Source organism: Rhinichthys klamathensis, unplaced genomic scaffold, assembly GCF_029890125.1.
Source record: "Rhinichthys klamathensis goyatoka isolate OS25496 unplaced genomic scaffold, OSU_Roscu_1.1 h1tg000191l_1, whole genome shotgun sequence".
Taxonomy (NCBI): Eukaryota; Metazoa; Chordata; class Actinopteri; order Cypriniformes; family Leuciscidae; genus Rhinichthys; species Rhinichthys klamathensis.
In genome coordinates this window covers 4399754-4424807 of record NW_026606717.1, presented here as the reverse complement: position 1 = coordinate 4424807, position 25054 = coordinate 4399754, and the positions used below count along the sequence as shown (strand labels likewise).

Sequence of the window (25054 nt, the reverse complement as noted above, 5' to 3'; positions counted from 1 at the left end):
GTACTTTACAGTTTATAATTATGCAATATTAGCCATAAAATGACATGTCCACGGAGTGCACAAAGGGGCCCTGTCAAATAAGTTACAGGTGGAAGGTTCACCAAACGCCTATGAAAATGAATGGGATAAGTTGCACGTGTCAGTGGCTCCCGTGCGGCCCCCGGGGGTCCGAGGGGCCCCAAACTCGTCAAAAAGTTGCGTCACGTGGCCCTCTGCGACATACCGAGCGGGCGAGGTCGAGACGCGCCAAGTTTATTTTTAGCTATTTTTTATGCACCTCTCTGTCTCACATTGATCTCTATAGGAGCACATGTCTGCTAGGGTCAATTCAGCAGTTAGAATCAGAGGGCCTATTAGGCTCAGGAAGCATCTAGAGCCACGAAACTCTGGGGCCCGATTCGGGGGCCCGTGGCGGTCGTCCGTGGCGAATCTCGAGGTCCTGCGACCTTTTGACCCCCTTGAGCGGCTGTTTGTTTGACGTCCCACGTGCGACTTGTTCCATGGGGCTGTTGGTGGCCAATTAGCGTGAAAAAAAGTCAGAGGGACACGGAACTTTAGAACCCGTCCCCGGGGCCCGTGACGAGACGCGTGTGTCAGTTTCGGGCCGATCGGGCCTTTCCAACAAGCCGCTTTGCTGGAACCCACACTTAGAACCGATCTAGAACCACCAAATCCAGGATCTAGAACCGGGGGCCCCCGGACTACCGCCGTGCCGAGTTTGGGGCCGCTGCGACCTTTCGACCCCTTTTGGCCCCCGTTTGTTTGACGGCCCACGTGCAACTTGTTCCATGGGGCTGTTGGTGGCCAATTAGCGCCAAAAAAGGTCAGAGGGACGCGGAACTCTAGGGCCCGTCCCAGGGGCCCGTGACGGGACGCATACGTCAGTTTCGGGCCGATCGGACCTTTCTGTCCACCCTTCGGCGAGCACATGGTCCGATTAATGGCCGCCCTCTCTCACACATAGACATACATGCAGTCAGAGTGAACCAAAGTGAGGAGATTTTTGCACTGCAAAAACACACACTTGGAACCGATCTAGAACCCTGCGACCCGGGATCTAGAACCGGGGGCCCCTCGACTACCAGGGCGGGGAATTTGGAGGCGGTGCGACCTTTCGACCCCTGCATTTCCGCCCGCCCACGTGCAACTTGTTCAATGCAAACTTCACAGGCGCTTCCCGGTCAAGGGGGTCTTTTTTCGGGCAAACGAGCTGTTTCGGACGCGGAACTCTAGAACCCGTCCCCGGGGCCCGTGGTGGGACGCATACGTCAGTTTCGGGACAATCGGGCGTTTCCTTCAAACCGTTTGGCCGAAACACATACCTAGAACCGATCTAGAACCGCGCGACCCGTGATCTAGAACCGGGGGCCCCCGGACTACCGCCGTGCCGAGTTTGGGGCCCCTGCGACCTTTCGACCCCTTTTGGCCCCCCTTTGTTTGACGGCCCACGTGCAACTTGTTCCATGGGGCTGTTGGTGGCCAATTAGCGCGAAAAAAGGTCAGAGGGACACGGAACTCTAGAACCCGTCCCAGGGGCCCGTGAGGGGACACATAAGTCAGTTTCGGGTCGATCGGACCTTTCTGTCACACGTTCCACGAAACACCTGTGAAAATGAATGGGATAAGTTGCAAGTGTCAGTGGCCCCTGTTCGGCCCCCCGAGGTCCCACGGGCCCCAAACGCTGCGTGCCGGGCCCCCTCGGGCCCCCGAACGACATATCAGGGGGACGGGTCTCCAGAACTCAGGGCTCATTTTTTTCCCTCCCTTGTTCAAGTTTCTCTCAAAAGCATCTTGCACTCATAGTGAGCTCATAGACTGACATTCCCTCTCGAAGGGTCAAACTGAAAACACACTCGGAACCGATCTAGAACCCGGCGACCCGGGATCTAGAACCGGGGGCCCCCGGACTACCACCGTGTCGAGTTTGGGGCCGCTGCGACCTTTCGACCCCTTTTGGCCCCCGTTTGTTTGACGGCCCACGTGCAACTTGTTCCATGGGGCTGTTGGTGGCCAATTAGCGCGAAAAAAAGTCCGAGGGACGCGGAACTCTAGAACCCGTCCCCGGGGCCCGTGGCGGGACGCATACGTCAGTTTCGGGACAATCGGGCGTTTCCTTCAAACCGTTTGGCCGAAACACATACCTAGAACCGATCTAGAACCGCGCGACCCGTGATCTAGAACCGGGGGCCCCCGGACTAGCGCCGTGCCGAGTTTGGGGCCCCTGCGACCTTTCGACCCCTTTTGGCCCCCGTTTGTTTGACGGCCCACGTGCAACTTGTTCCATGGGGCTGTTGGTGGCCAATTAGCGCGAAAAAAGGTCAGAGGGACACGGAACTCTAGAACCCGTCCCAGGGGCCCGTGAGGGGACACATAAGTCAGTTTCGGGTCGATCGGACCTTTCTGTCACACGTTCCACGAAACACCTGTGAAAATGAATGGGATAAGTCGCAAGTGTCAGTGGCCCCTGTTCGGCCCCCCGAGGTCCCACGGGCCCCAAACGCTGCGTGCCGGGCCCCCTCGGGCCCCCGAACGACATATCAGGGGGACGGGTCTCCAGAACTCAGGGCTCATTTTTTTCCCTCCCTTGTTCAAGTTTCTCTCAAAAGCATCTTGCACTCATAGTGAGCTCATAGACTGACATTCCCTCTCGAAGGGTCAAACTGAAAACACACTCGGAACCGATCTAGAACCCGGCGACCCGGGATCTAGAACCGGGGGCCCCCGGACTACCACCGTGTCGAGTTTGGGGCCGCTGCGACCTTTCGACCCCTTTTGGCCCCCGTTTGTTTGACGGCCCACGTGCAACTTGTTCCATGGGGCTGTTGGTGGCCAATTAGCGCGAAAAAAAGTCAGAGGGACGCGGAACTCTAGAACCCGTCCCCGGGGCCCGTGACGAGACGCATGTATCAGTTTCGGGCCGATCGGGCCTTTCCAACAAGCCGTTTTGCTGAAACCCATACTTAGAACCGATCTAGAACCACCAAATCCATTATCTAGAACCGGGGGCCCCCGGACTACCGCCGTGCCGAGTTTGGGGCCGCTGCGACCTTTCGACCCCTTTTGGCCCCCGTTTGTTTGACGGCCCACGTGCAACTTGTTCCATGGGGCTGTTGGTGGCCAATTAGCGCCAAAAAAGGTCAGAGGGACGCGGAACTCTAGGGCCCGTCCCAGGGGCCCGTGACGGGACGCATACGTCAGTTTCGGGCCGATCGGACCTTTCTGTCCACCCTTCGGCGAGCACATGGTCCGATTAATGGCCGCCCTCTCTCACACATAGACATACATGCAGTCAGAGTGAACCAAAGTGAGGAGATTTTTGCACTGCAAAAACACACACTTGGAACCGATCTAGAACCCTGCGACCCGGGATCTAGAACCGGGGGCCCCTCGACTACCAGGGCGGGGAATTTGGAGGCGGTGCGACCTTTCGACCCCTGCATTTCCGCCCGCCCACGTGCAACTTGTTCAATGCAAACTTCACAGGCGCTTCCCGGTCAAGGGGGTCTTTTTTCGGGCAAACGAGCTGTTTCGGACGCGGAACTCTAGAACCCGTCCCCGGGGCCCGTGGCGGGACGCATACGTCAGTGTCGGGACAATCGGGCGTTTCCTTCAAACCGTTTGGCCGAAACACATACCTAGAACCGATCTAGAACCGCGCGACCCGTGATCTAGAACCGGGGGCCCCCGGACTACCGCCGTGCCGAGTTTGGGGCCCCTGCGACCTTTCGACCCCTTTTGGCCCCCCTTTGTTTGACGGCCCACGTGCAACTTGTTCCATGGGGCTGTTGGTGGCCAATTAGCGCGAAAAAAGGTCAGAGGGACACGGAACTCTAGAACCCGTCCCAGGGGCCCGTGAGGGGACACATAAGTCAGTTTCGGGCCGATCGGACCTTTCTGTCACACGTTCCACGAAACACCTGTGAAAATGAATGGGATAAGTCGCACGTGTCAGTGGCCCCTGTTCGGCCCCCCGAGGTCCCACGGGCCCCAAACGCTGCGTGCCGGGCCCCCTCGGGCCCCCGAACGACATATCAGGGGGACGAGTCTCTAGAACTCAGGGCTCATTTTTTTGCCTCCCTTGTTCAAGTTTCTCTCAAAAGCATCTTGCACTCATAGTGAGCTCATAGACTGACATTCCCTCTCGAAGGGTCAAACTGAAAACACACTCGGAACCGATCTAGAACCCTGCGACCCGGGATCTAGAACCGGGGGCCCCCGGACTACCACCGTGTCGAGTTTGGGGCCGCTGCGACCTTTCGACCCCTTTTGGCCCCTGTTTATGTGACTTCCCACGTGCAACTTGTTCCATGGGGCTGTTGGTGGCCAATTAGCGTGAAAAAAGGTCCGAGGGACGCGGAACTTTAGAACCCGTCCCCGGGGCCCGTGACGAGACGCGTGTGTCAGTTTCGGGCCGATCGGGCCTTTCCAACAAGCCGCTTTGCTGGAACCCACACTTAGAACCGATCTAGAACCACCAAATCCAGGATCTAGAACCGGGGGCCCCCGGACTACCGCCGTGCCGAGTTTGGGGCCGCTGCGACCTTTCGACCCCTTTTGGCCCCCGTTTGTTTGACGGCCCACGTGCAACTTGTTCCATGGGGCTGTTGGTGGCCAATTAGCGCGAAAAAAGGTCAGAGGGACGCGGAACTCTAGAACCCGTCCCAGGGGCCCGTGACGGGACGCATACGTCAGTTTCAGGCCGATCGGACCTCTCTGTCCACCCTTCGAGGAGCACGTGGCCTGAGACTAAGACCATGGTGAAGTTCGGGTGGTCAGGGGACCCCCCAGGCACTCCGTGGCAATGAAGAAGAGGATAGGTTGTTAGGGGTCAAAAAAGGCTCCTCGTGGTACTGAGGAAGACTGTGGTGAAGTTCAGGTGGTTAGGGGACCCCCCAGGCACTCCGTGGCAATGAAGAAGAGGACAGGTGGTTAGGGGTCGAAAAAGGCTCCCCGTGGCACTGAGGAAGACTGTGGTGAAGTTCAGGTGGTTAGGGGACCCCATAGGCACTCCGTAGCAATGAAGAAGAGGACAGGCGTTTAGGGGTCGAAACAGGCACTTCGTGGACCACGAGGAAGACTATGGTGAAGTTTGGGTGGTTAGGGGACCCCACAGGCACTTCGTGGCGATGAAGGAGAGAAAAGGTAGTTAGGGGTCGAAATAGGCCCTCCGTGGCACTGAGGAGGACTATGGTGAAGAGCAGGTAGTTGGCGGACCCCAAAAGCACTTGGTGGACCACCCAGTAGTGCACTGGCACCCCTATAGGCTACCACACAGAGCCTATGTTAATTTATGCTGATTTTGGCTACTTTATATGCGATTTCGGAAAGAGTACCACTCACCATCCGAATAAGCAGGATCTGGCGTCCTTTTCGAGCACGCGGACTTCGGAGTGCATATGATGACGATGGCAACTTAAATGAATGGGAAAATTCCCACAGACAGCCTGGGTTCCCTTACTGCCGAGTAAGGAAAAATATCGCAATGGACAACACAACTGATCACCACTTCAAAACTGAATTCGCTTCAAACACGTGAATGCACAAATGGCACAAAATAAAATCATTCGCGCGTATTGCGCCAGGCGCTCAATTCGCCTCTTTCGCGCGATCTGGACACGTGAATGAGGCGAAATCGCATCCATCGCGCCGCAGGACCTCCAGACGCGTGTAAACACGTCTTTACATTGCCTTAACATGGAAATCACTCGCTCCAGATGCTCAATTCGCGTTCGGTGTGAACATAGCATAAGAGACTGAAATATTTGTTTTTGTTGTTGTTGTTATAAAATGTGAATGGACTTAAATTTGTAATGAAATTACAAGACTCCTGTGAAAGATTTCTGTTTCTTCCTTTTTTTGTTAATGGTGGTTAACAGAAGATACAATTTGTTTGTCAGTTTATTTAAACTGTCTGGCGCCCAACCTGAACAATAAAAATGTTGGGAAAACCACCGTTGCAGTGGCATATTGACCCCTTTGCTTGGGAGAGATGGTTTCTCCTCAGTGGTTTTTGCCACAGAGCTGCTGACATTAGCTGTACCAATTCTGAGAACCAGGGCTCCAGAAGAACCTCACATGCTTCTTCCCGAATCCAACTGATGACCTGCGGAAGCTGGGCCACGGAGGGAAGGCATAAAGGCATTGGGGTGGCCACCTCAGGGCCAGCGTGTCCATTTCCTTCTGGAAAAACACTCGACCATACAACACTCGGTGTGCCATATTGTTTCGACTGTCCGGGGGAGGGCCGCTGCGAGACAGCATGTCTGCTCCCTTTAAGATGCCCGGCACATGAACCGCTCTCACTGAGCTGAGGTTCTTCTGAGCCCTTTGGAGAAGACTGCTCGCCAATCTGTGTAGAGGGCGAAACCTGAGACCTTCCTGGTGGTTTATAAAGGCAACCACCGTCCCGTTGTCCGATCGGACCAGGACATCATGGCCCCTGAGTACAGAGCGGAACTCCTCGAAGGCCAGCCCTACCGCTATCATTTCTAGGCGGTTGATGTGCCAATTTGACATAGGTCCATTAGCCCATGAGCCAAAGCCTATCTTGCAGTCGCACAGGGCACCCAAGCCTGTCTTGGAGGCGTCTGTGATGACTACTTTTCTACTGGAAACTGAGCCCAGTCTTACCCCGTTCTGGTAGAAGCGGGGAGAGCTCCAAGGGACCAGAGCTCTGACACAGCTGTGGGTCACCTTGATCGTATATCGTCCTGCGCTCCACGCATTGGTTGGGGTGAGGTCTTTCAACCAGTGCTGGAGTGGTCGCATGTGGAGCAGGCCCAGCGTAATGACTGAGGAGGCTGCTGCCATGAGGCCTAGCAGCCTCTGTAACCTCTGGAGGGGTTGGAAAGCCCCTACTTTGAACGAGGTCGCCATGCTTCTGACTTTCAGGGCACGCTCTTGTGAGAGTCAAGTCTTCATCTGAGCAGAGTCAAAGACCACCCCCAGGAACAAAATCTGTTGCCTGGGGAGCAGCGAGCTCTTGCCAAAATTGACCCTGAAGCCTGAAAGAGCTGGGACTTGTGGGCGCATAGCTCATGTTTAGACTGGGCTATGGGAAGCCAATCTAAAAATATGCAGAGCTAGAGAGAGTCTTAACGGAATTACCACCTCCTCGAACACAAATCTCAAGAATGATTCATCTCAAATCAAGGATGAACCTGAGACCACCATCCTTCTTGGGGACAAAGAAAGTAGCGGCTGTAAAAGCCTGACTCGCTGAGTTCCGTGGGAACTCTCCCCACGGTGTCTTTTTCTAGCAGGGACTGAACTTCGGCTCTGAGGACATGAGAGCTGTCGTCTGAGACAGAAGTATGAATCACGCCCCTGAAGTGGAGCAGTCTGCAAACGAATTGGACCGAGTAACCTCTTTCTATGAACTGAAGAGGGGACTAGTAAACGGGGATGTTTTGGGGGTGGTCTGGCTTAGGCGAGACTTAACCCCTTTCTCCTCCATCCTGAGGCCTCAGGGCTGCTTCGGCTGCACCGGGTCTTACTCCAGCCTGGGGCAAGGCCCTTGACGCTTAGGGAAAGGGTAGCGTTTGGCCGAGCGGAAGTGGGGTTAAACTTCCGGTTCAGCTTTCGGCTGTGGGCTGGGTTGATATTGGAACTGGCCTGGGTCGCTGAGTTGGCGGTGCCTTCTTGGGGCGACTGGAGGCTGCGGTGGAACTGGCTCTCTTAGGCAGGATGTGACGCATAGCTTGCGATGACTTCTGAGCCTCTATGTAGCGTTCCGGGAATCCGTCCACCACGGAGCCGAACAAGCCAACGGGGGAATACAGGAGAGCCATCCTGTCAGCATCCTTAATCTTGGTGAGATTGAGCCATAAGTGGCGTTCCAGCACCACTAAACTGGCCTTGGCATGACCGATGGCTTGGCCTGTGGCTTTAGTAGTGTGCAGGGCCAAGTCTGTTGTGCTGCGCAGCTCCTTAAAAATAGTCCATTTTGTGGAGAAGTTTGGCCTGATACACTTGTATAACCGCCATATTGTGAAGTGCTGATGGGCCCTGTCCGTTAGCTGCGAACGCCTTTGAAGCGAGTGCTGACGTGGTCCTGCAGGGCTTTAATGGAAGACTGGCCCTCATCTTCCAGCCCAGAGCTGTTGGTGGTGTACAGCGACCGCTTCCACTGGGGGAGCTTAGTGTGGCCCTTTTCTTTTCTCTTTTAAGATCGCCGTATGGCAGCAGGGAAGATGCTGCGTCAGCTTGCTTGCAGAGCACCTGCTTCGATCAGCCCACTGAGCGATGAGGATCAGCTGTTCAACGAGCGCCGAGTAGTTAGCTGTAGCAGAGCTCAGCTGAGTCAGCTTGCTTGCAGAGCATCTTAATCCGCTGTGAGAGCACGATTCAATGGCGAGAAGAGGAGAGTAGAGGGGCTTCAGTTTTCTTCTGAGCAGCGAGAGGATTTTCACGCTGAATGAGAAAGATCTGACAAGTGGCTGAAATGCCAATTGTCTGTGAAATTCACAGACGTGAACCAGTTAGGCTTCAGAATTTGGAGAAAACAGGAGTTTTCCCATAAGCATCAGATAACTGACGCAATGCAAGTTAACCGTATCGAAAGGAAACCCATATTCTACAATTAGTAATTCGTAACTTCACTTGTTGCCACAAACAAAAAAAAATCAACAGCCTTTCTGCTCATATGAATCAGTTTTCCCCGTTGGATTGATGAAAGAGAAAACTCATATAAACCCCACATTAAAAGAACAGAGAACTACAAATCATTGTATGACTAAATCATTACAGGGAGGATATTAATGAGACTAAGGCAAGATGCAGCACTTACATTTATTAAGTAACATTGCTGTATACTGCTATCTAGTGAAATGTATTTACATGGGCAACCTTTTGTTTGTGAATTTATAAATCAGGTACATTGTCAACATATATAATGTAAACTAGTTTATTCATTTGTGTTGTGTTAACAATGTTAACAATTGTCATGTCATGTACTGCAGTAACAGCAAGGAAAGTATGTTGTAAAAAATTGACAGAGCCACAGAACAATACCAGAGCATTAGTTTATAATGTGCAGTATATCCAATTAAGTGATTCAAGGTAATTTATATTATTAATCAAACTGACACATGTTTGTTACTCTGTTTTCAGGTTTTGTGTACAGCAGCAATGGACAACCTGACATTTAGAAACAGCATTCTCCTCGTGGAGGGACTCAAAGTTACACATCAGTCCTCTTACCCTGTTTTCATTGTGCTTTTCTTGGCTTATACTTTTGCAATGGTATCAAACATTACACTTATATTTCTGATTTCAACAGAGAAGAATCTGCATGATCCTATGCATTTTCTGTACTGTAATTTGCCAGTTAATGATGTTTTAGGGTCTACTGTTATTATGCCACGCTTGCTGCAGGACATTTTAAGGGAAACCTCAGAGCGCTATATATCATATGTGGAGTGTGTTATTCAAGCTTATTTTGTGCATGTATTTACAGCAGCATGCCACTATGTGCTGATGATCATGGCCTTTGACAGATATGTAGCTATTTGTAATCCATTGCGATACACGACTATAATGACCAATAAAATGGTGGTTAAACTTTCAGCATCAGCCTGGGGGTTATCAGTACTTGTGGTGACAATTATGTTTGCTCTCACTGTGCGGCTGTCTCACTGCAGATCAACAATTGAAAACCCTTTTTGTGACAATGCCTCACTATTCAAACTGTCATGTGAAAATGTAAGTATTAATAACGTGTTTGGAGTTGTTTATACCACAATTATAGCCTGCCTGTCAGCAGTTTCTATATTTATAACATATGTCAAAATTGCTACTCTATGTATAAGAAACAAAAACAAAGCACTCAATAGCAAAGCCATAAAAACCTGCAGCACTCATTTAGCTGTTTATTTAATCATGTTCGTTTCTGGAGGCATTTTTATTTTTCTTCATCGTTTTCCTGATTACTCTGAAAGCAGAAAACTAGCTAGTGTAATGTTTCACATTGTACCACCAGGATTAAATCCCTTAGTATACGGTTTACAAACCAAAGAGATAAGACAAAAGATTGTTAAAGTTTGGTGTAGATAAATAGAGAATTCTTGAATTTATTATGCATTTTTATTACAAGAAAATGTATTGTCAATATATATATATTTTTTTGATGTGGCCTAATCTTACAGTTTTAAGGGGAAACATATGTAGCCTTAATCTTTTTTTTAATTTTTTTAATAATATCTATGCTTAGATGCCCTTTATGTTAGAGTTAAATTTTCTCATTAATTTTCAAGTTTCTAAAGGAAACAATTACACATGTACACCACATTCTATTTCCCCCTTTAAGATAAATATGAGAATAAAGACACTGGGACGTTATTTAAACAATATTGAGTTGAAAGTGATTTAATAGAGTAAATTTAACAAAAATCTGTTTAAACTTGAATTTAAAATATTTTATCCATATCTATGCTTAGATGCCTTTTATCCATATCTATGCTTAGATGCCCTTTATGTTAGAGTTAAATTTTCTCATTAATTATCAAGTTTCTAAAGGAAACAATTACACATGTACACCACATTCTATTTCCCCCTTTAAGATAAATATGAGAATAAAGGCACTGGGACGTTATTTAAACAATATTGAGTTGAAAGTGATTTAATAGAGTCAATTTAACAAAAATCTGTTTAAACTTGAATTTAAAATATTTTATCCATAGCTATGCTTAGATGCCCTTTATCCATATCTATGCTTAGATGCCCTTTATGTTAGAGTTAAGTTTTCTTATTAATTATCAAGTTTCTAAAGGAAACAATTACACATGTACACCACATTCTATTTCCCCCTTTAAGATAAATATGAGAATAAAGACACTGGGACGTTATTTAAACAATATTGAGTTGAAAGTGATTTAATAGAGTAAATTTAACAAAAATCTGTTTAAACTTGAATTTAAAATATTTTATCCATATCTATGCTTAGATGCCTTTTATGCATATCTATGCTTAGATGCCCTTTATGTTAGAGATACATTTTCTCATTAATGATCAAGTTTCTAAAGGAAACAATTACACATGTACACCACATTCTATTTCCCCCTTTAAGATAAATATGAGAATAAAGACACTGGGACGTTATTTAAACAATATTGAGTTGAAAGTGATTTAATAGAGTAAATTTAACAAAAATCTGTTTAAACTTGAATTTAAAATATTTTATCCATATCTATGCTAAGATGCCTTTTATCCAAATCTATGCTTAGATGCCCTTTATGTTAGAGTTAAATTTTCTCATTAATTATCAAGTTTCTAAAGGAAACAATTACACATGTACACCACATTCTATTTCTCCCTTTAAGATAAATATGAGAATAAAGACACTGGGACGTTATTTAAACAATATTGAGTTGAAAGTGATTTAATAGAGTCAATTTAACAAAAATCTGTTTAAACTTGAATTTAAAATATTTTATCCATATCTATGCTTAGATGCCTTTTATCCAAATCTATGCTTAGATGCCCTTTATGTTAGAGTTAAATTTTCTCATTAATTATCAAGTTTCTAAAGGAAACAATTACACACGTACACCACATTCTATTTCCCCCTTTAAGATAAATATGAGAATAAAGACACTGGGACGTTATTTAAACAATATTGAGTTGAAAGTGATTTAATAGAGTAAATTTAACAAAAATCTGTTTAAACTTGAATTTAAAATATTTTATCCATATCTATGCTTAGATGCCTTTTATCCATATCTATGCTTAGATGCCCTTTATGTTAGAGTTAAATTTTCTCATTAATTATCAAGTTTCTAAAGGAAACAATTACACATGTACACCACATTCTATTTCCCCCTTTAAGATAAATATGAGAATAAAGACACTGGGACGTTATTTAAACAATATTGAGTTGAAAGTGATTTAATAGAGTCAATTTAACAAAAATCTGTTTAAACTTGAATTTAAAATATTTTATCCATAGCTATGCTTAGATGCCCTTTATCCATATCTATGCTTAGATGCCCTTTATGTTAGAGTTAAGTTTTCTCATTAATTATCAAGTTTCTAAAGGAAACAATTACACATGTACACCACATTCTATTTCCCCCTTTAAGATAAATATGAGAATAAAGACACTGGGACGTTATTTAAACAATATTGAGTTGAAAGTGATTTAATAGAGTAAATTTACCAAAAATCTGTTTAAACTTGAATTTAAAATATTTTATCCATATCTATGCTTAGATGCCCTTTATCCATATCTATGCTTAGATGCCCTTTATGTTAGAGTTAAATTTTCTCATTAATTATCAAGTTTCTAAAGGAAACAATTACACATGTACACCACATTCTATTTCCCCCTTTAAGATAAATATGAGAATAAAGACACTGGGACGTTATTTAAACAATATTGAGTTGAAAGTGATTTAATAGAGTCAATTTAACAAAAATCTGTTTAAACTTGAATTTAAAATATTTTATCCAAGATTACTTAAGAAAATCAATAAAATTATTGAATAAAATAATATTTTACTACATTATATAAAACAAATATATACTGTAATGGGGTCATGAGGTCAGTTTTCCCTGTCGGGATGATGACAAGGTCAAGGAAACAAATATAAACCACACATTAAAAGGTAAGGGCCAATGAAATTGTATTCAGAGTGCTACAAATCATACAGTTTGAGCAAATCATTAGCCTATAGGAAAAATCTATGATTGAGGCAAGATGCTTTTTTAAATAAAGTAATACTGTATTGATGAATACAGATGCACTGTTTCTTTACATTAAAGCTGCAGTCCGGCGTTTTTACTCTTTGTCGCCATCTCTGTTCGATATCTGCAATTGCAGTCATTCGCGGAATTATCAACTTTACGTGAGTTGTACTTCAACACCCTCAACACCGCACAGCGCGGATGAACACAATGTTTGAGGAGAGTGTGCAGCTGTCAATTACCGCGCCGATGTGGATACTGGCATTCAGAATCACAGATTATTCTTTTTGGAAGTATGACCCAACATAAGAATTTTCATCGGAAAATGTCATCTGAACTAGTAAGAAACATCCACTTTTGTTCTGGTTCTGACATTGCAGTAAATGACGCTGATTAAATCTAACAATCGCTTATAAGTTATTATATCACGCAAAACCGTGCAAATTATACTTTGTTCTCAAATTGTTAATGTTAACAACGTAAGCATTGCGTGACTACATGTTGTCACGGTTTTCCCTAGTCCTGTCCCGCACTACATTTCCCAGCATTCCCCCTGGATCCCCGCACCTGCACTCATTTCCCTCATCACCGCAGCTGTTCCCTTTCACCTCATGATCTCGCTATGCTGATCCTTTATAACCTCCTCACTCCCATTGTCTCACGGCCGGGTATTATACGTTACTTCATGTTTCTGTTTCCTCGTGCTACTTCTGTGTTCTGTAACACTGGCTCCAGAGGTTATCGGCGAGTGGCTTTGTGTTCCCTCACTCGGGATGACTCCAGTGTCTACGTGAGAGATCGTCATTACAAAGGGGGAAATTCCCCGTGCATCCGTGAGTGTTAATTCAAGGACTGTCTGTATGAGAATTCCCCGTGCATCCGTGAGTGTTAATTCAAGGACTGTCTGTATGAGAATTCCCCGTGCATCCGTGAGTGTTAATTCAAGGACTGTCTGTATGAGAATTCCCCGTGCATCCGTGAGTGTTAATTCAAGGACTGTCTGTATGAGAATTCCCCGTGCATCCGTGAGTGTTAATTCAAGGACTGTCTGTATGAGAATTCCCCGTGCATCCGTGAGTGTTAATTCAAGGACTGTCTGTATGAGAATTCCCCGTGCATCCGTGAGTGTTAATTCAAGGACTGTCTGTATGAGAATTCCCCGTGCATCTGAGAGTGATATCCCAAGGACTGTCAGTGAGAACATCCCATGCTCATCTGAGTGATATCAGGACTGTCTGAGAGCATTTAGGAATTCGTGCTTGAGTTCAAGTTTAATGTCTACAAGTATCTTTTGAGTTTTCTACGTTTATTCTTCTGCCCTGGATTTGCTCTGTGTATAAATAAAGTCTGTTGATTTGAATTCTGGTCCCCGTGGTTAGTGTGACACATGTAATGTCCTTCCGATATGTCTCCTTGTTTTTGCATGGGTCCGGTTGCAGTCTCTTTTTTTCTGTAGCCACTCCGAAGTCCGAACAAATTATTTTGCATTTTACAATGGGTGACTCTCCAGTTGTCACTGGTGATTGTCGTTTGAACCTTTCTGGATCTGCCATCAAATTGATAAGTGATATGAGTAAAGGCCATAAATCTCCACCTCCAACATCCTCACACGCAATATAGCCTACTAGCCGAGACTCCTTCTTTATGTGTACAGATGTGACGTAATGACGCAAAGACATGTTCGAATCTCCCGCGGAAATCCACCAGTACCACTGGAATTAAAAACGTCTCAGGTTACGACTGTAACCTTTGTTCCCTGAGAACAGGGAACGAGACAATACGTCATCGACGCTATGGGGAACGCCCCAGGCGTGACAGGTGTCTGAAATCACTATCAAATCATGTCAATCACATTGACCGGCGACAGCCCGTGAATCATTAACGTGAATGATTAACGTGCGACCTGGAAGTATATAAGGGCGCCTTGCAAACATGACAAATCACCTTATCGTCTGAAGGGACTGTACGGCAGGCGGGCCCCGAGGCATGGCAGGGAGACGTATTGTCTCGTTACCTGTTCTCAGGGAACAAAGGTTACAGTCGTAACCTGAGACGTTCCCTTTCGAAGGGAACTCAACAATACGTCATCGACGCTATGGGGAACGAAATACCCACTCCGCCATGCTGAGGGGAGTGCATGCCCTCAGGCAGTGACAACTGTCCGAACCAGCAAATTCAAATGAAATGCTAGAACCACTCACCCTCAGGTCATACTGGGCTGTCAGTGACATCATTCCCTACGGTCATAGCCCAAGCTATAAGCCTCACAGGAAAACCTCCATAAACATGGTTAAATGAAAGTCCTACCTGGGCCTGCTCAAAGGCCTAGGACAGAGGTCGGCAACCCGCGGCTCTAGAGCCGCATGCGGCTCTTAAGCGCCGCCCTAGTGGCTCCCTGGAGCTTTTTCAAAAATATGAAAATGAAAAAAAAAAAAATTTGTTTTAATATAATTTCTATAGGAGGAAAAACATGACAAACATTCTTAAAGTTTTTCAACGTTGTAAAAATGTGTATAATAAATATTTAATTTCAACATTTCTGTCAACGAAGAATTTACGTCATAGACTGCGACACGCGTTTCTGTCAGATCGGTGTGATGCCAGACTGGTGGCTGACAGACAAACAAACAAGCCGGCGGGTGTGTCATGGGCAATGGATCCCAAGGGGAAAAAGAGAAAGGTAGCTGAGGAGAACAGAGGATTCAACACTTTTTGGACCGAATCATTTGCTTTCATTGCCAATGCGGAGGGATTGCCTGCATGTTTGCTTTGTAATGAGAAGTTGTCAAATAATAAAAAGAGTAATGTGGAAAGACATTTCCAGGGAAGGCATGCTACATTTGCAGCCAAGTACCCAGTTGGGAGTGAGAGAAAAAGGGCGATTGCATTACTTCTCGAGAAATTAGAGGAGCGCAAAGATAAATTTAAGAAGTGGATTGCATCTCCAAACTCCACTACTGCAGCTAGTTTTGTTGCAACCCGGGAGATAATAAAGCGTGGGAAACCGTTCACAGATGGTGACTACATGAAGGATTCGTTCATTAAAATATCAGATCACCTATTTTCAGACTTCAAAAACAAAACCGAGATAATACAGAAAATTAAAGACATGCCTCTCTCCGCAAAGACAGTGAAGGAAAGGGCCATTAAAATGGCAGGCAACATCACCAATCAGCAAATCAAGGACATTAATTCAGCTCCAGCATACTCAATTGCCTGTGATGAGTCGTGTGATGTGATCGATATTGAACAGGCAGCGCTGGTATGCAGGTATGTTAATTCTGATGGGCCGCAAGAAGAAATGGTCGAATTAATACCACTGAAAGGGCAAACACGCGGGGAGGACATATGTGAGGCTGTGCTGAAGTGTTTAAATGACAATGGAATATATACCAATGTAGCGACATTGAGATGTGCCTTAATTAGCTCAGATTATGCATAGGGAATTTTAATAATTAATCATGAATATGATTAATATATTGCATATTACAGTTAAATTATCGAAATTGAAAATAGATCGATTGTATATATGAATGATCAATCATAACGAATTATAATTCCTCATTCATATATCAATGATCTCATTACAGATCGATTATATGGGATAACTTTAAGGGAATCAATTGGCTACCAAACAATCGGTTTGTCCAGCAAACGGCTGTAAGATTAACCCATCAATTAATTCAACAACGTTATCCCTTTTTATAAACTCCAAGAAATCTCAATGTTCCGGCCGTGAACATTAATTTTCTCGTGTTTATAAAATTTACGTTACTGATATAGTAACAACTTGTAAAGCTTTTGTAGCTAGGATCGCATTTCATTGACTTGTAAAAATATGAGCATTCAAAACAATCAAGAATATAATGGTTTTAATAAAATGAAACGTCTCGGTTACGTATGTAACCCTCGTTCCCTGAGTACAGGGAACGGAGACGTGTCGTCGGGGAGTTCCCTGACGAATTGGGATCACGCTAGGGAGCCAATTGCCTTCGAGAGAATTAAAACGAGCCAATGGAATTGGCATGCAAAATTTGCATTCCGCGACCCGCCTACCAACGCGGGTATAAAAGGCGGAAGTAAACATTGCACAATGCTTTTCGCTGAGGAGCCGAACAGTGTCCAGTCCTGCGCGAAGGTACAGCACTATGGCGAAGGGACGACACGTCTCCGTTCCCTGTACTCAGGGAACGAGGGTTACATACGTAACCGAGACGTTCCCTTTCGTCCTGGGAACTCCGACGTGTCGTCGGGGAGTTCCCTGACGAATTGGGATCCCTAACAAAACGCCATGGTGCTGGCCCCTTCCAGCGCCCAGCTAAGCTACCCAAGCAGTTTCACAAATTACGGGAGCTAGCAAGGGAATCACACTGCTGTTCCGCAAGACCCACACAGTGGATTGGATAACACTGGGAAAGCGTGCCCAACCCGGGGAAGGGAACGCTGCGGAAGCCAGAAGCCTGAAGAAGGCCTGGAATACACATATGTACTAGCCCAGGGGGATAGTGAAACATATGGCAGTCCCTGAGGTAGTCCCCTCCAAGGGGAGCATACTCAACAGGGACGACAGAACGAGTCTGTCAAGGGGAAGACACGGCTGGACTGCACGTGGCATAATGGGTCACCGAAGAGACCACTGGACATAACACCCAGTCTACACAACAACTCCCTAAGAGGTAGTAGACCTGGCGCCGGCGGTCCGCCACGCCTGGCACCGAAGGGGTGATGGAGGAACTCACGAGGCTAACCAACGTAGGGCGCCAACGGAGCGAAAGACGCACGTATCCGGCTGAGGCACGGAGTGGCGTAGCAAGCCGACACAACCTATTCCCTCGCACCACTGGCCGTAGCGAGTACTCGGGAGGAAACAGGCTCCACACGTAGGCTATAGAACCTAGCGAACGTGTTCGGTGTCGCCCAGCCCGCAGCTCTACAAATGTCTGTCAGCGAGGCGCCTTGAGCCAACGCCCAGGAGGCGGCAACACCTCTCGTAGAGTGAGCACGCAACCTGGGAGGACAAGGCTCACCCGTAGCTTCATACGCTAGGGTGATAGCATCCACTAACCAGTGAGCTAACCTCTGCTTGGAGACGGCCTTCCCCTTCTGCTGGCCTCCGTAACAGACAAAGAGCTGATCTGAGGTCCTGAAGCTTTGCGTTCTGTCAGTGTAAACCCGCAGGGCGCGGACTGGACAGAGAAAAGCTAGGGCTGGGTCTGCCTCCTCCTGGGGCAGCGCTTGCAGGTTCACTACCTGATCCACGAAGGGAGTGGTAGGAACCTTGGGCACATATCCGGGCCGGGGTCTCAATATCACGCGAGAAAGGCCCGGCCCGAACTCTAGGCACGATTCGTCGACCGAAAAAGCTTGCAGATCCCCGACCAGCCGTGTCTTCCCTGACCTTGCACAGAGTCTGTGCAAGAAGGCTCACTGGGGGAAACGCATACTTGCGCAGATCCCGGGGCCAGCTGTGAGCCAGGGCGTCCGTGCCGAGGGTCCCCTCGGACAGGGAGTAAAACCACTGGCAATGGGTCGTGTCCGGAGAGGCAAACAGGTCTACCTGTGCGATTCCGAAAACACTCCAGATCAGCTGAACCGCCTGGGGATGGAGTCGCCATTCTCCTGGCAGGGGAGGCAACCGTGAAAGCTCGTCTGCCACACGGTTGAGCTCCCCTGGAACATGAATGGCGCGAAGCGACCTCAGATGCTTCTGACTCCATAGGAGGAGGTGGGAGGCGAGTCGCGACATGCGGCGGGAGCGTAGACCACCTTGTCGGTTGATGTACGCAACGGTCGCAGTGCTGTCCGTACGGACCAGTACGTGCTTGTCTTTGATGAGCCCCTTGAGGCGGCACAAAGCCAAGCGTACTGCTTGCAACTCTAGGCAGTTGATATGCCAATGCAGCTGGGGCCCCGTCCACAGACCCGAGACTGCATGCCCTTTGTACGTGGCCCCCCACCCCATGGCAGAGGCATCTGTGAAAACCACAGCATGCCTGGAAACCTGGACTAGGGGCACTCCGGCCCGTAGAAACGCAGGATCCGACCACGGGGAGAAGGTTTGGCGACAGTGCGGGGTTACTTTGACCCGGAACGTGCCGCTCTGCCACGCCCACCTCGGGACTCGATCGTGAAGCCAGTGCTGGAGCGGTCTCATATGTAACAGGCCGAGCGGCGTTACTGCGGCTGCGGCTGCCATATGCCCCAGGAGCCTCTGAAATTGTTTCAGTGGGACCGCTGTCCTGCCTCGAAAAGACCTGAGGCAGGTGAGCACTGACTGGACGCGCTCCTCCGTGAGGCGCGCTGTCTGGGCGACCGAGTCCAACTCCATACCGAGATAAGAGATCCTCTGCACGGGGCAGAGTTTGCTCTTGTCCCAGTTGACCTGAAGCCCCAACCGGCTGAGGTGCCGTAGCACCATGTCCCTGTGATCGCACAACACATCTCGCGAGTGAGCCAGAATGAGCCAGTCGTCGAGATAGTTGAGAATGCGAACGCCCTGCTCTCTCATGGGAACAATGGCCGCCTCCGCGACTTTCGTGAAGACGCGGGGCGACAGGGCCAGCCCGAAGGGTAGGACTTTGTACTGATACGCTCGACCCTCGAAAGCAAACCGTAGAAATGGTCTGTGTCGAGGAAGAATCGAGACGTGAAAGTACGCGTCCTTCAGGTCGATCGCTGCAAACCAATCCTGGGGACGGATGCACTCGAAAATGCGCTTCTGCGTGAGCATCTTGAACGGGAGTTTGTGCAGGGCCCGATTCAAAACTCGCAGGTCCAAGATTGGTCGTAACCCACCGCCTTTCTTGGGTACAATGAAGTAGGGGCTGTAAAACCCGGACCTCATCTCGGCAGGAGGGACCGGCTCGATCGCGTCCTTCGCCAGCAGGACATCGATCTCTTTCCGCAGGACAGGGGCATCCACTGACCGCACACGGGTGAAGTGGATGCCCCTGAACCCGGGAGGCCGGCGTGCAAACTGAATTGCATAGCCGAACCGAATGGTGCGGATGAGCCATCGAGACGGACCCGGAAGCGCTAGCCAGGCCTCCAGGTACCGAGCCAATAAGCCCACCCGAACCACCGGCGTACCCACGGAGGGGCAGCGAGGTGGAAGGCAGGGACCCGGCTGCAGTGGCGATGTGGCCACTGGAAGCGGGGTCTGGGCGTGGAGTTCGCCAGAGACCTGCTTCCACCGAGGGGCAGACGGCAGAGAGAGCCCGTGGGCTTTCTGCTGCGGGCTGCCCCGTGGCGAGGGGAGGGGAAGAGACGAGGTACGAGGCCCTGCCTCCTCGTAAGCTGGTCTCTGCCCCTCTGGGCCCAGCCGCCGAGAGGAGCGACGCAACCGAGGAAGCGTCGCCGCTCTCTGCGGACTGGGAAGAGGGGAACGGGAGCGATGCTGCTCGGAGACAGCATCCACTGCCATCCTGACCCTCTTGGGTGGAGGAGACTGTGTGCCCACCAGTCTCGACCGAGGATGACCTGAAGGAGGAAGGAGAAACTGCTCTTTTAATGAATTTTTGGGTACCGCTGACCGAGTGGCCAGCGGCGGAACAGAAACATTTACATGAAACAAAATATTCTCCGCCCGGCCCTCCCCCGGGGGAAGGAGGCGTGCAGGGGCACCCTCCCAAAAAGCAGTCGTCCGAACTTCCTTCAGGTCGCCCGTCTCAGGGCCGCTTCCCTCCCTTCCTTTTTCGGGAAGGGGCCGGGGGCGTCTGAGCGGGCTTGGCCGACCTCTTACGACCAGACCTCCTCGCTCCAGGGTTGGAAGGCTGCGCTGGAGGGGGAGCTGGCGCCGGAGGACGGCCTCGGCGACGGGAAGCAGCCGGAGGTTCTACAGCAACAGAAGACGGACCCGCAGCAGCCCGCCTCCTGTGCAGGACGTGCCGTATCGCCTCCGACTGTTTCTGGGCAGCGGAGAACTCTTGGGCCAAGGTCTCCACTGCGTCGCCGAAGAGGCCGCCCTGGGAAATGGGGAAGTTGAGAAGTTTGTTCTTCTCCGCTTCCCGCATCTCAGCCAGGGTCAGCCACAGGTGGCGCTCCTGGACCACCAAAGTGGACATCGCCCGACCCAGCGAACGTGCGGCGACTTTCGTCGCCCGGAGGGCGAAGTCCGTCGCCACACGCAGCTCCTGCAACAGAGCCGGGTCAGGACCACCCGCCTGCAGGTCATGGAGCGCCTTCGCTTGATGAACTTGCAAAAGCGCCATGGCATGCAGGGTGGAAGCGGCGTCTCCACACGCCACGTAGGCATCCTTGGTTAGACCAGAGGAAAACCTACAGGCGCGGGAGGGGAGTGAAGGGGTACCCCGCCAAGCGGAAGCGGTCTTTGGACACAACTGCATCGCAACCGACCGCTCCACTGGGGGGATTCCCTCGTACCCACGCGCCGCTCCGCCGTCCAGGGTGGTGAGGAGGGAGGGGCGAGGTGGTCTACGCCTGGTTGCCAGAGGGGCCAGCCAAGACTTCCTCAGCTCCTCATGCACTTCAGGGAAGAATGGGACTGGAGCAGGCCGTGGGGCAACAGCACGGCCCGCCCCAATACACCAATCATCCAGCCGCGAAGGTTCGGGACCCGGCGGAGGGTTCCACGCAAGCCCGACATTCGCGGCCGCCCGTTCGAGCATAGCAGCCATTTTCTACTTCCGCCTTTTATACCCGCGTTGGTAGGCGGGTCGCGGAATGCAAATTTTGCATGCCAATTCCATTGGCTCGTTTTAATTCTCTCGAAGGCAATTGGCTCCCTAGCGTGATCCCAATTCGTCAGGGAACTCCCCGACGACACGTCGGAGTTCCCAGGACGAAAGGGAACTACGGATACAGAATTCTACATTTACACACGGGATACATGTATGTACAGTAAACAGTAAAACTAATGAGACAGACGAACAACAAACAGGAGTGAGAGAGAGAGATTGCGAGAGCGCAAGATTGGGAGTGAGAGAGAGAGAGAGAGAGAGAGAGAGAGAGAGAGAGAGAGAGAGAGAGAGAGAGAGAGAGAGAGAAGATGAGAGATCTTCTTGGCACAATTCATCACAGACACAGAACCTTTTGAATTAGAACAAGACTCAACAGATCTTAAATAAGCATAGTAAAACGGATACTTGCACAGGTAAAGCTCTTTTGGTGGGGCTGATCTGAAAAAGGCGTGTGGGTGTATCTCTGTCATGTGGATGCCGAGCGTTCGAGTTCGTCCAGCGAGCGCGGTGTGTTTGAATGTCCTTGTAGGTGAAGCTTGCCAGTCTGGCTGTGTTCATTTTCTTCGCGAGAAGACATGAACAGAGGAGACTTCGAAAAAGATAAAATAAACTTGAAGAAAACAAAAGAGAAACGATGGATCATCACACTAAGGCGATGTCCAGACGCACGAGGAGTCACATGATGAAGCCACAAAGAGCAGGAAGAGCCAGGGAGTTTTGGCAGAGAGTTTTTAGGAAGCTTTCAGAAGCGTTTTTTTTAGCAGGCGGACAAGGGAAGCTCGGCGCGTCTCTTTAAGGACACTTAGGTTCACGCCCCTTCTGGCATGAAGGCACCAATCAGCTGGGAGAAAAGTGCCGTGGAAGATTCCTCTTTGTCTTGTCAGGATCATTTATGATGGTATAACATTTTGTCATTCCTACCCAGAAAGATTGTACAAACCGGACAATAGATTTTACAGTAATATCCTATGTATGACTGGTTCAGTCAAGACAAGGCGGTCAAACAGCCACCAGACATGGCAGGTAAAAGTAGAAGAACATAGGGTTACATTCATATGCAGAATTACAAGCATTTTAAAGTTGGTTAACACACAATAAAATTGTCAGTACTTCCAGTATGGCATGTGACGACATCTAAGCACAAAATGAATACATTTAAAACATTTAGAGGTACTTTCCTCTGAAAAGTTCCATGGCTGGTGTTTGTGTGTGTGGAATGCGTAATTGTCTGTCAGCACTCAGGCAGCATTGTGAATTGACTTACTCATTGCACAATTGCTCTATTGTGAGGTGGTCAGACCAAGGAGACCCTAAGGGGTCGCGTGGTCTTCGGCCGGACTCGAGATGGACTCGTGATCTCATCTCGAGTCACATGTCCAGGGCTGACTCAACTCGTAAGCAAAGCATTCCGTTGTTCATTCATTAGAGAAAAATGCTGCATGTGCGAGTCATAGTCAATGATTTAATCAATTCAAAACACTACCCCCTTTGTTTCACGAATGGAAGTTAAGGGGAACTTAACTAAATTAGAATCTAGTTAATTCACTCCCCATACCAGAGCTGGCTCGATTACCTATCTGATTATCACTACACCAACCACCTGATTTCAGTGGCTACAGATGGGGCACCCAGTATGAGGGGATCGCAAAAGGGGTTTGTGACTTTATTACAGAAAGCGTTGGATCGAAATCTGCTTGCATTTCACTGCATCTTGCACCAAGAAGCACTGTGTGCACAAACATTCCCACCGGAGTGTGTGGAGGTGATGAAACTTGTCATCGAGATGGTGAACAAGATAATTGCAAAAGCATTAAACCACCGTCAGTTCCGTGCATTGCTAGATGAAGTTGACAGCGAATATTCCGATCTCCTGCTACACAACAAAGTCCGATGGCTGTCCAGAGGTGAGGTTTTGCGTCGCTTTGTTGCTTGTTTAGAACATGTGAAAACATTCCTGAAAAGCAAAAACCTGAACTACCCGCAACTGGAAGATACCGAGTGGCTGGAAAAACGTCTCAGGTTACGTATGTAACCCTGGTTCCCTGAGAGGGAACGAGACGCTGCGTTTGAGACGCGGTGGGAACGCTCTGCGTGATTGCGTCATGAAGCACGTGTAAAATCAGTCCAATGGAAGCCCGATACGTCATAGGTGACGTCATAGACCAGGAAACTATAAAGCACCCTTGAAAACAGACCGCGACAGCTTCTGAAAAGTCTGAAGTAAGTCGATCAGGGTATGCAGGAAGTATGGCAGGCAAACGCAGCGTCTCGTTCCCTCTCAGGGAACCAGGGTTACATACGTAACCTGAGACGTTCCCTTTCAAGGGAACTTCGAGCTGCGTTTGAGACGCGGTGGGAACCCCATACCCACTACGCCATAGTGACAAATGCCCGTTCTGTGTGAAGTCCTTGGCGCACACTAAGAAGCAAGCAACCTCGCCCCAGGAGTGGAGAGGTCAAGGTCATAAAACCTGACAAATGTATGCGGAGAGGACCAGCCTGCCGCATTACAAATGTCAAGAAGGGAAACACCCGAAACTAAGGCCGTAGAGGCCGCCATACTCCTAGTAGAATGGGCCCGTACAGCCATAGGTGAAGGCTGACCGGTCGCTTCATAAGCCAATGATATAGCCTCGACTATCCATTTGCTCATAACCTGTTTCGATGCAGGGCACCCTCTTCTGAGTGACCCAAAACATACAAATAATTGCTCTGACTTACGCCACAGGGCAGCTCTGTGAACGTAGGCATCTAATGCCCGAACTGGACATAACAGGTTCAATTGTTCCTGATCTGGGGTATTAAAAGGTGGAGGATAAAAGGCCTGCAACACTATTGGGCCCCCAACATTCACTGGGACCTTAGGTATATAGCCCGGTCTAGGGTATAGAAATGCTTTCACCATACCAGGTGCAAATTCCAGGCATGAAGGAGCAACCGACAGGGCATGCAAATCTCCAATTCTCTTGATAGAAGAAATAGCAAGGAGAAACAAAGCTTTCAAAGTGAGGAATTTTTCTGAAACCTCTTCAATAGGCTCGAAGGGAGCCAGAGCCAGACCCTCAAGTACAATGGCTAAATCCCAAGCCGGTGCTCTAGAGTGCAGTGCAGGTCTCAACCTCAATGTACCACGGAGAAAACGAGTAATCAGAGGATCTCTCCCAAAAGAAGTACCCCCCAGAGGGGTATGATAGGCCGAAATAGCCGCCACATAAACTTTTAAGGTGGAAGGAGATAATCCAGCAGAGAAACGGTCTTGCAGAAAATCGAGAACTGAACCAACAGGGCAGTTAACAGGATCTAACTGACGCTCACCACACCAGGTGGAGAATAATTTCCATTTCAGCGCATACAGTCTTCTCGTGGAAGGGGCTCTGGAATGGAGAATGGTCTCAACGACCTCAGTCGAGAGACCGGATTCTATGAGCCTGGCCCCCTCAGAGGCCAGGCCCACAGTTTCCACAACTCCGGCCAAGGGTGAAAAATCGTGCCCTCTACCTGGGACAGCAGGTCCCTCCTGATTGGAATCTCCATGGGAGAGCCGTTCAGAAGAGACACCAAGTCCGAGAACCAAACTCGAGTCGGCCAGTAAGGGGCTATTAGTAGCAGACGGGCCCCTTCCCGGCGAACCCTCTCCAGAACCCCCGGGAGCAATGATATCGGGGGAAATGCAT

At 48.9% G+C, this 25054-nt stretch overlaps 1 protein-coding gene across 1 annotated transcript; it reads left to right on the top strand.

Annotated features, from left to right (window-relative positions):
* Nucleotides 1-9128: 9128 nt before the first annotated feature.
* LOC130095598 (olfactory receptor 52E4-like) lies at nucleotides 9129-10053 on the top strand. Its single transcript, XM_056262352.1, has one exon. It carries the CDS (start codon nucleotides 9130-9132, stop codon nucleotides 10051-10053), a length of 924 nt encoding a protein of 307 aa, XP_056118327.1. The 5' UTR covers nucleotide 9129.
* Nucleotides 10054-25054: the final 15001 nt, after the last annotated feature.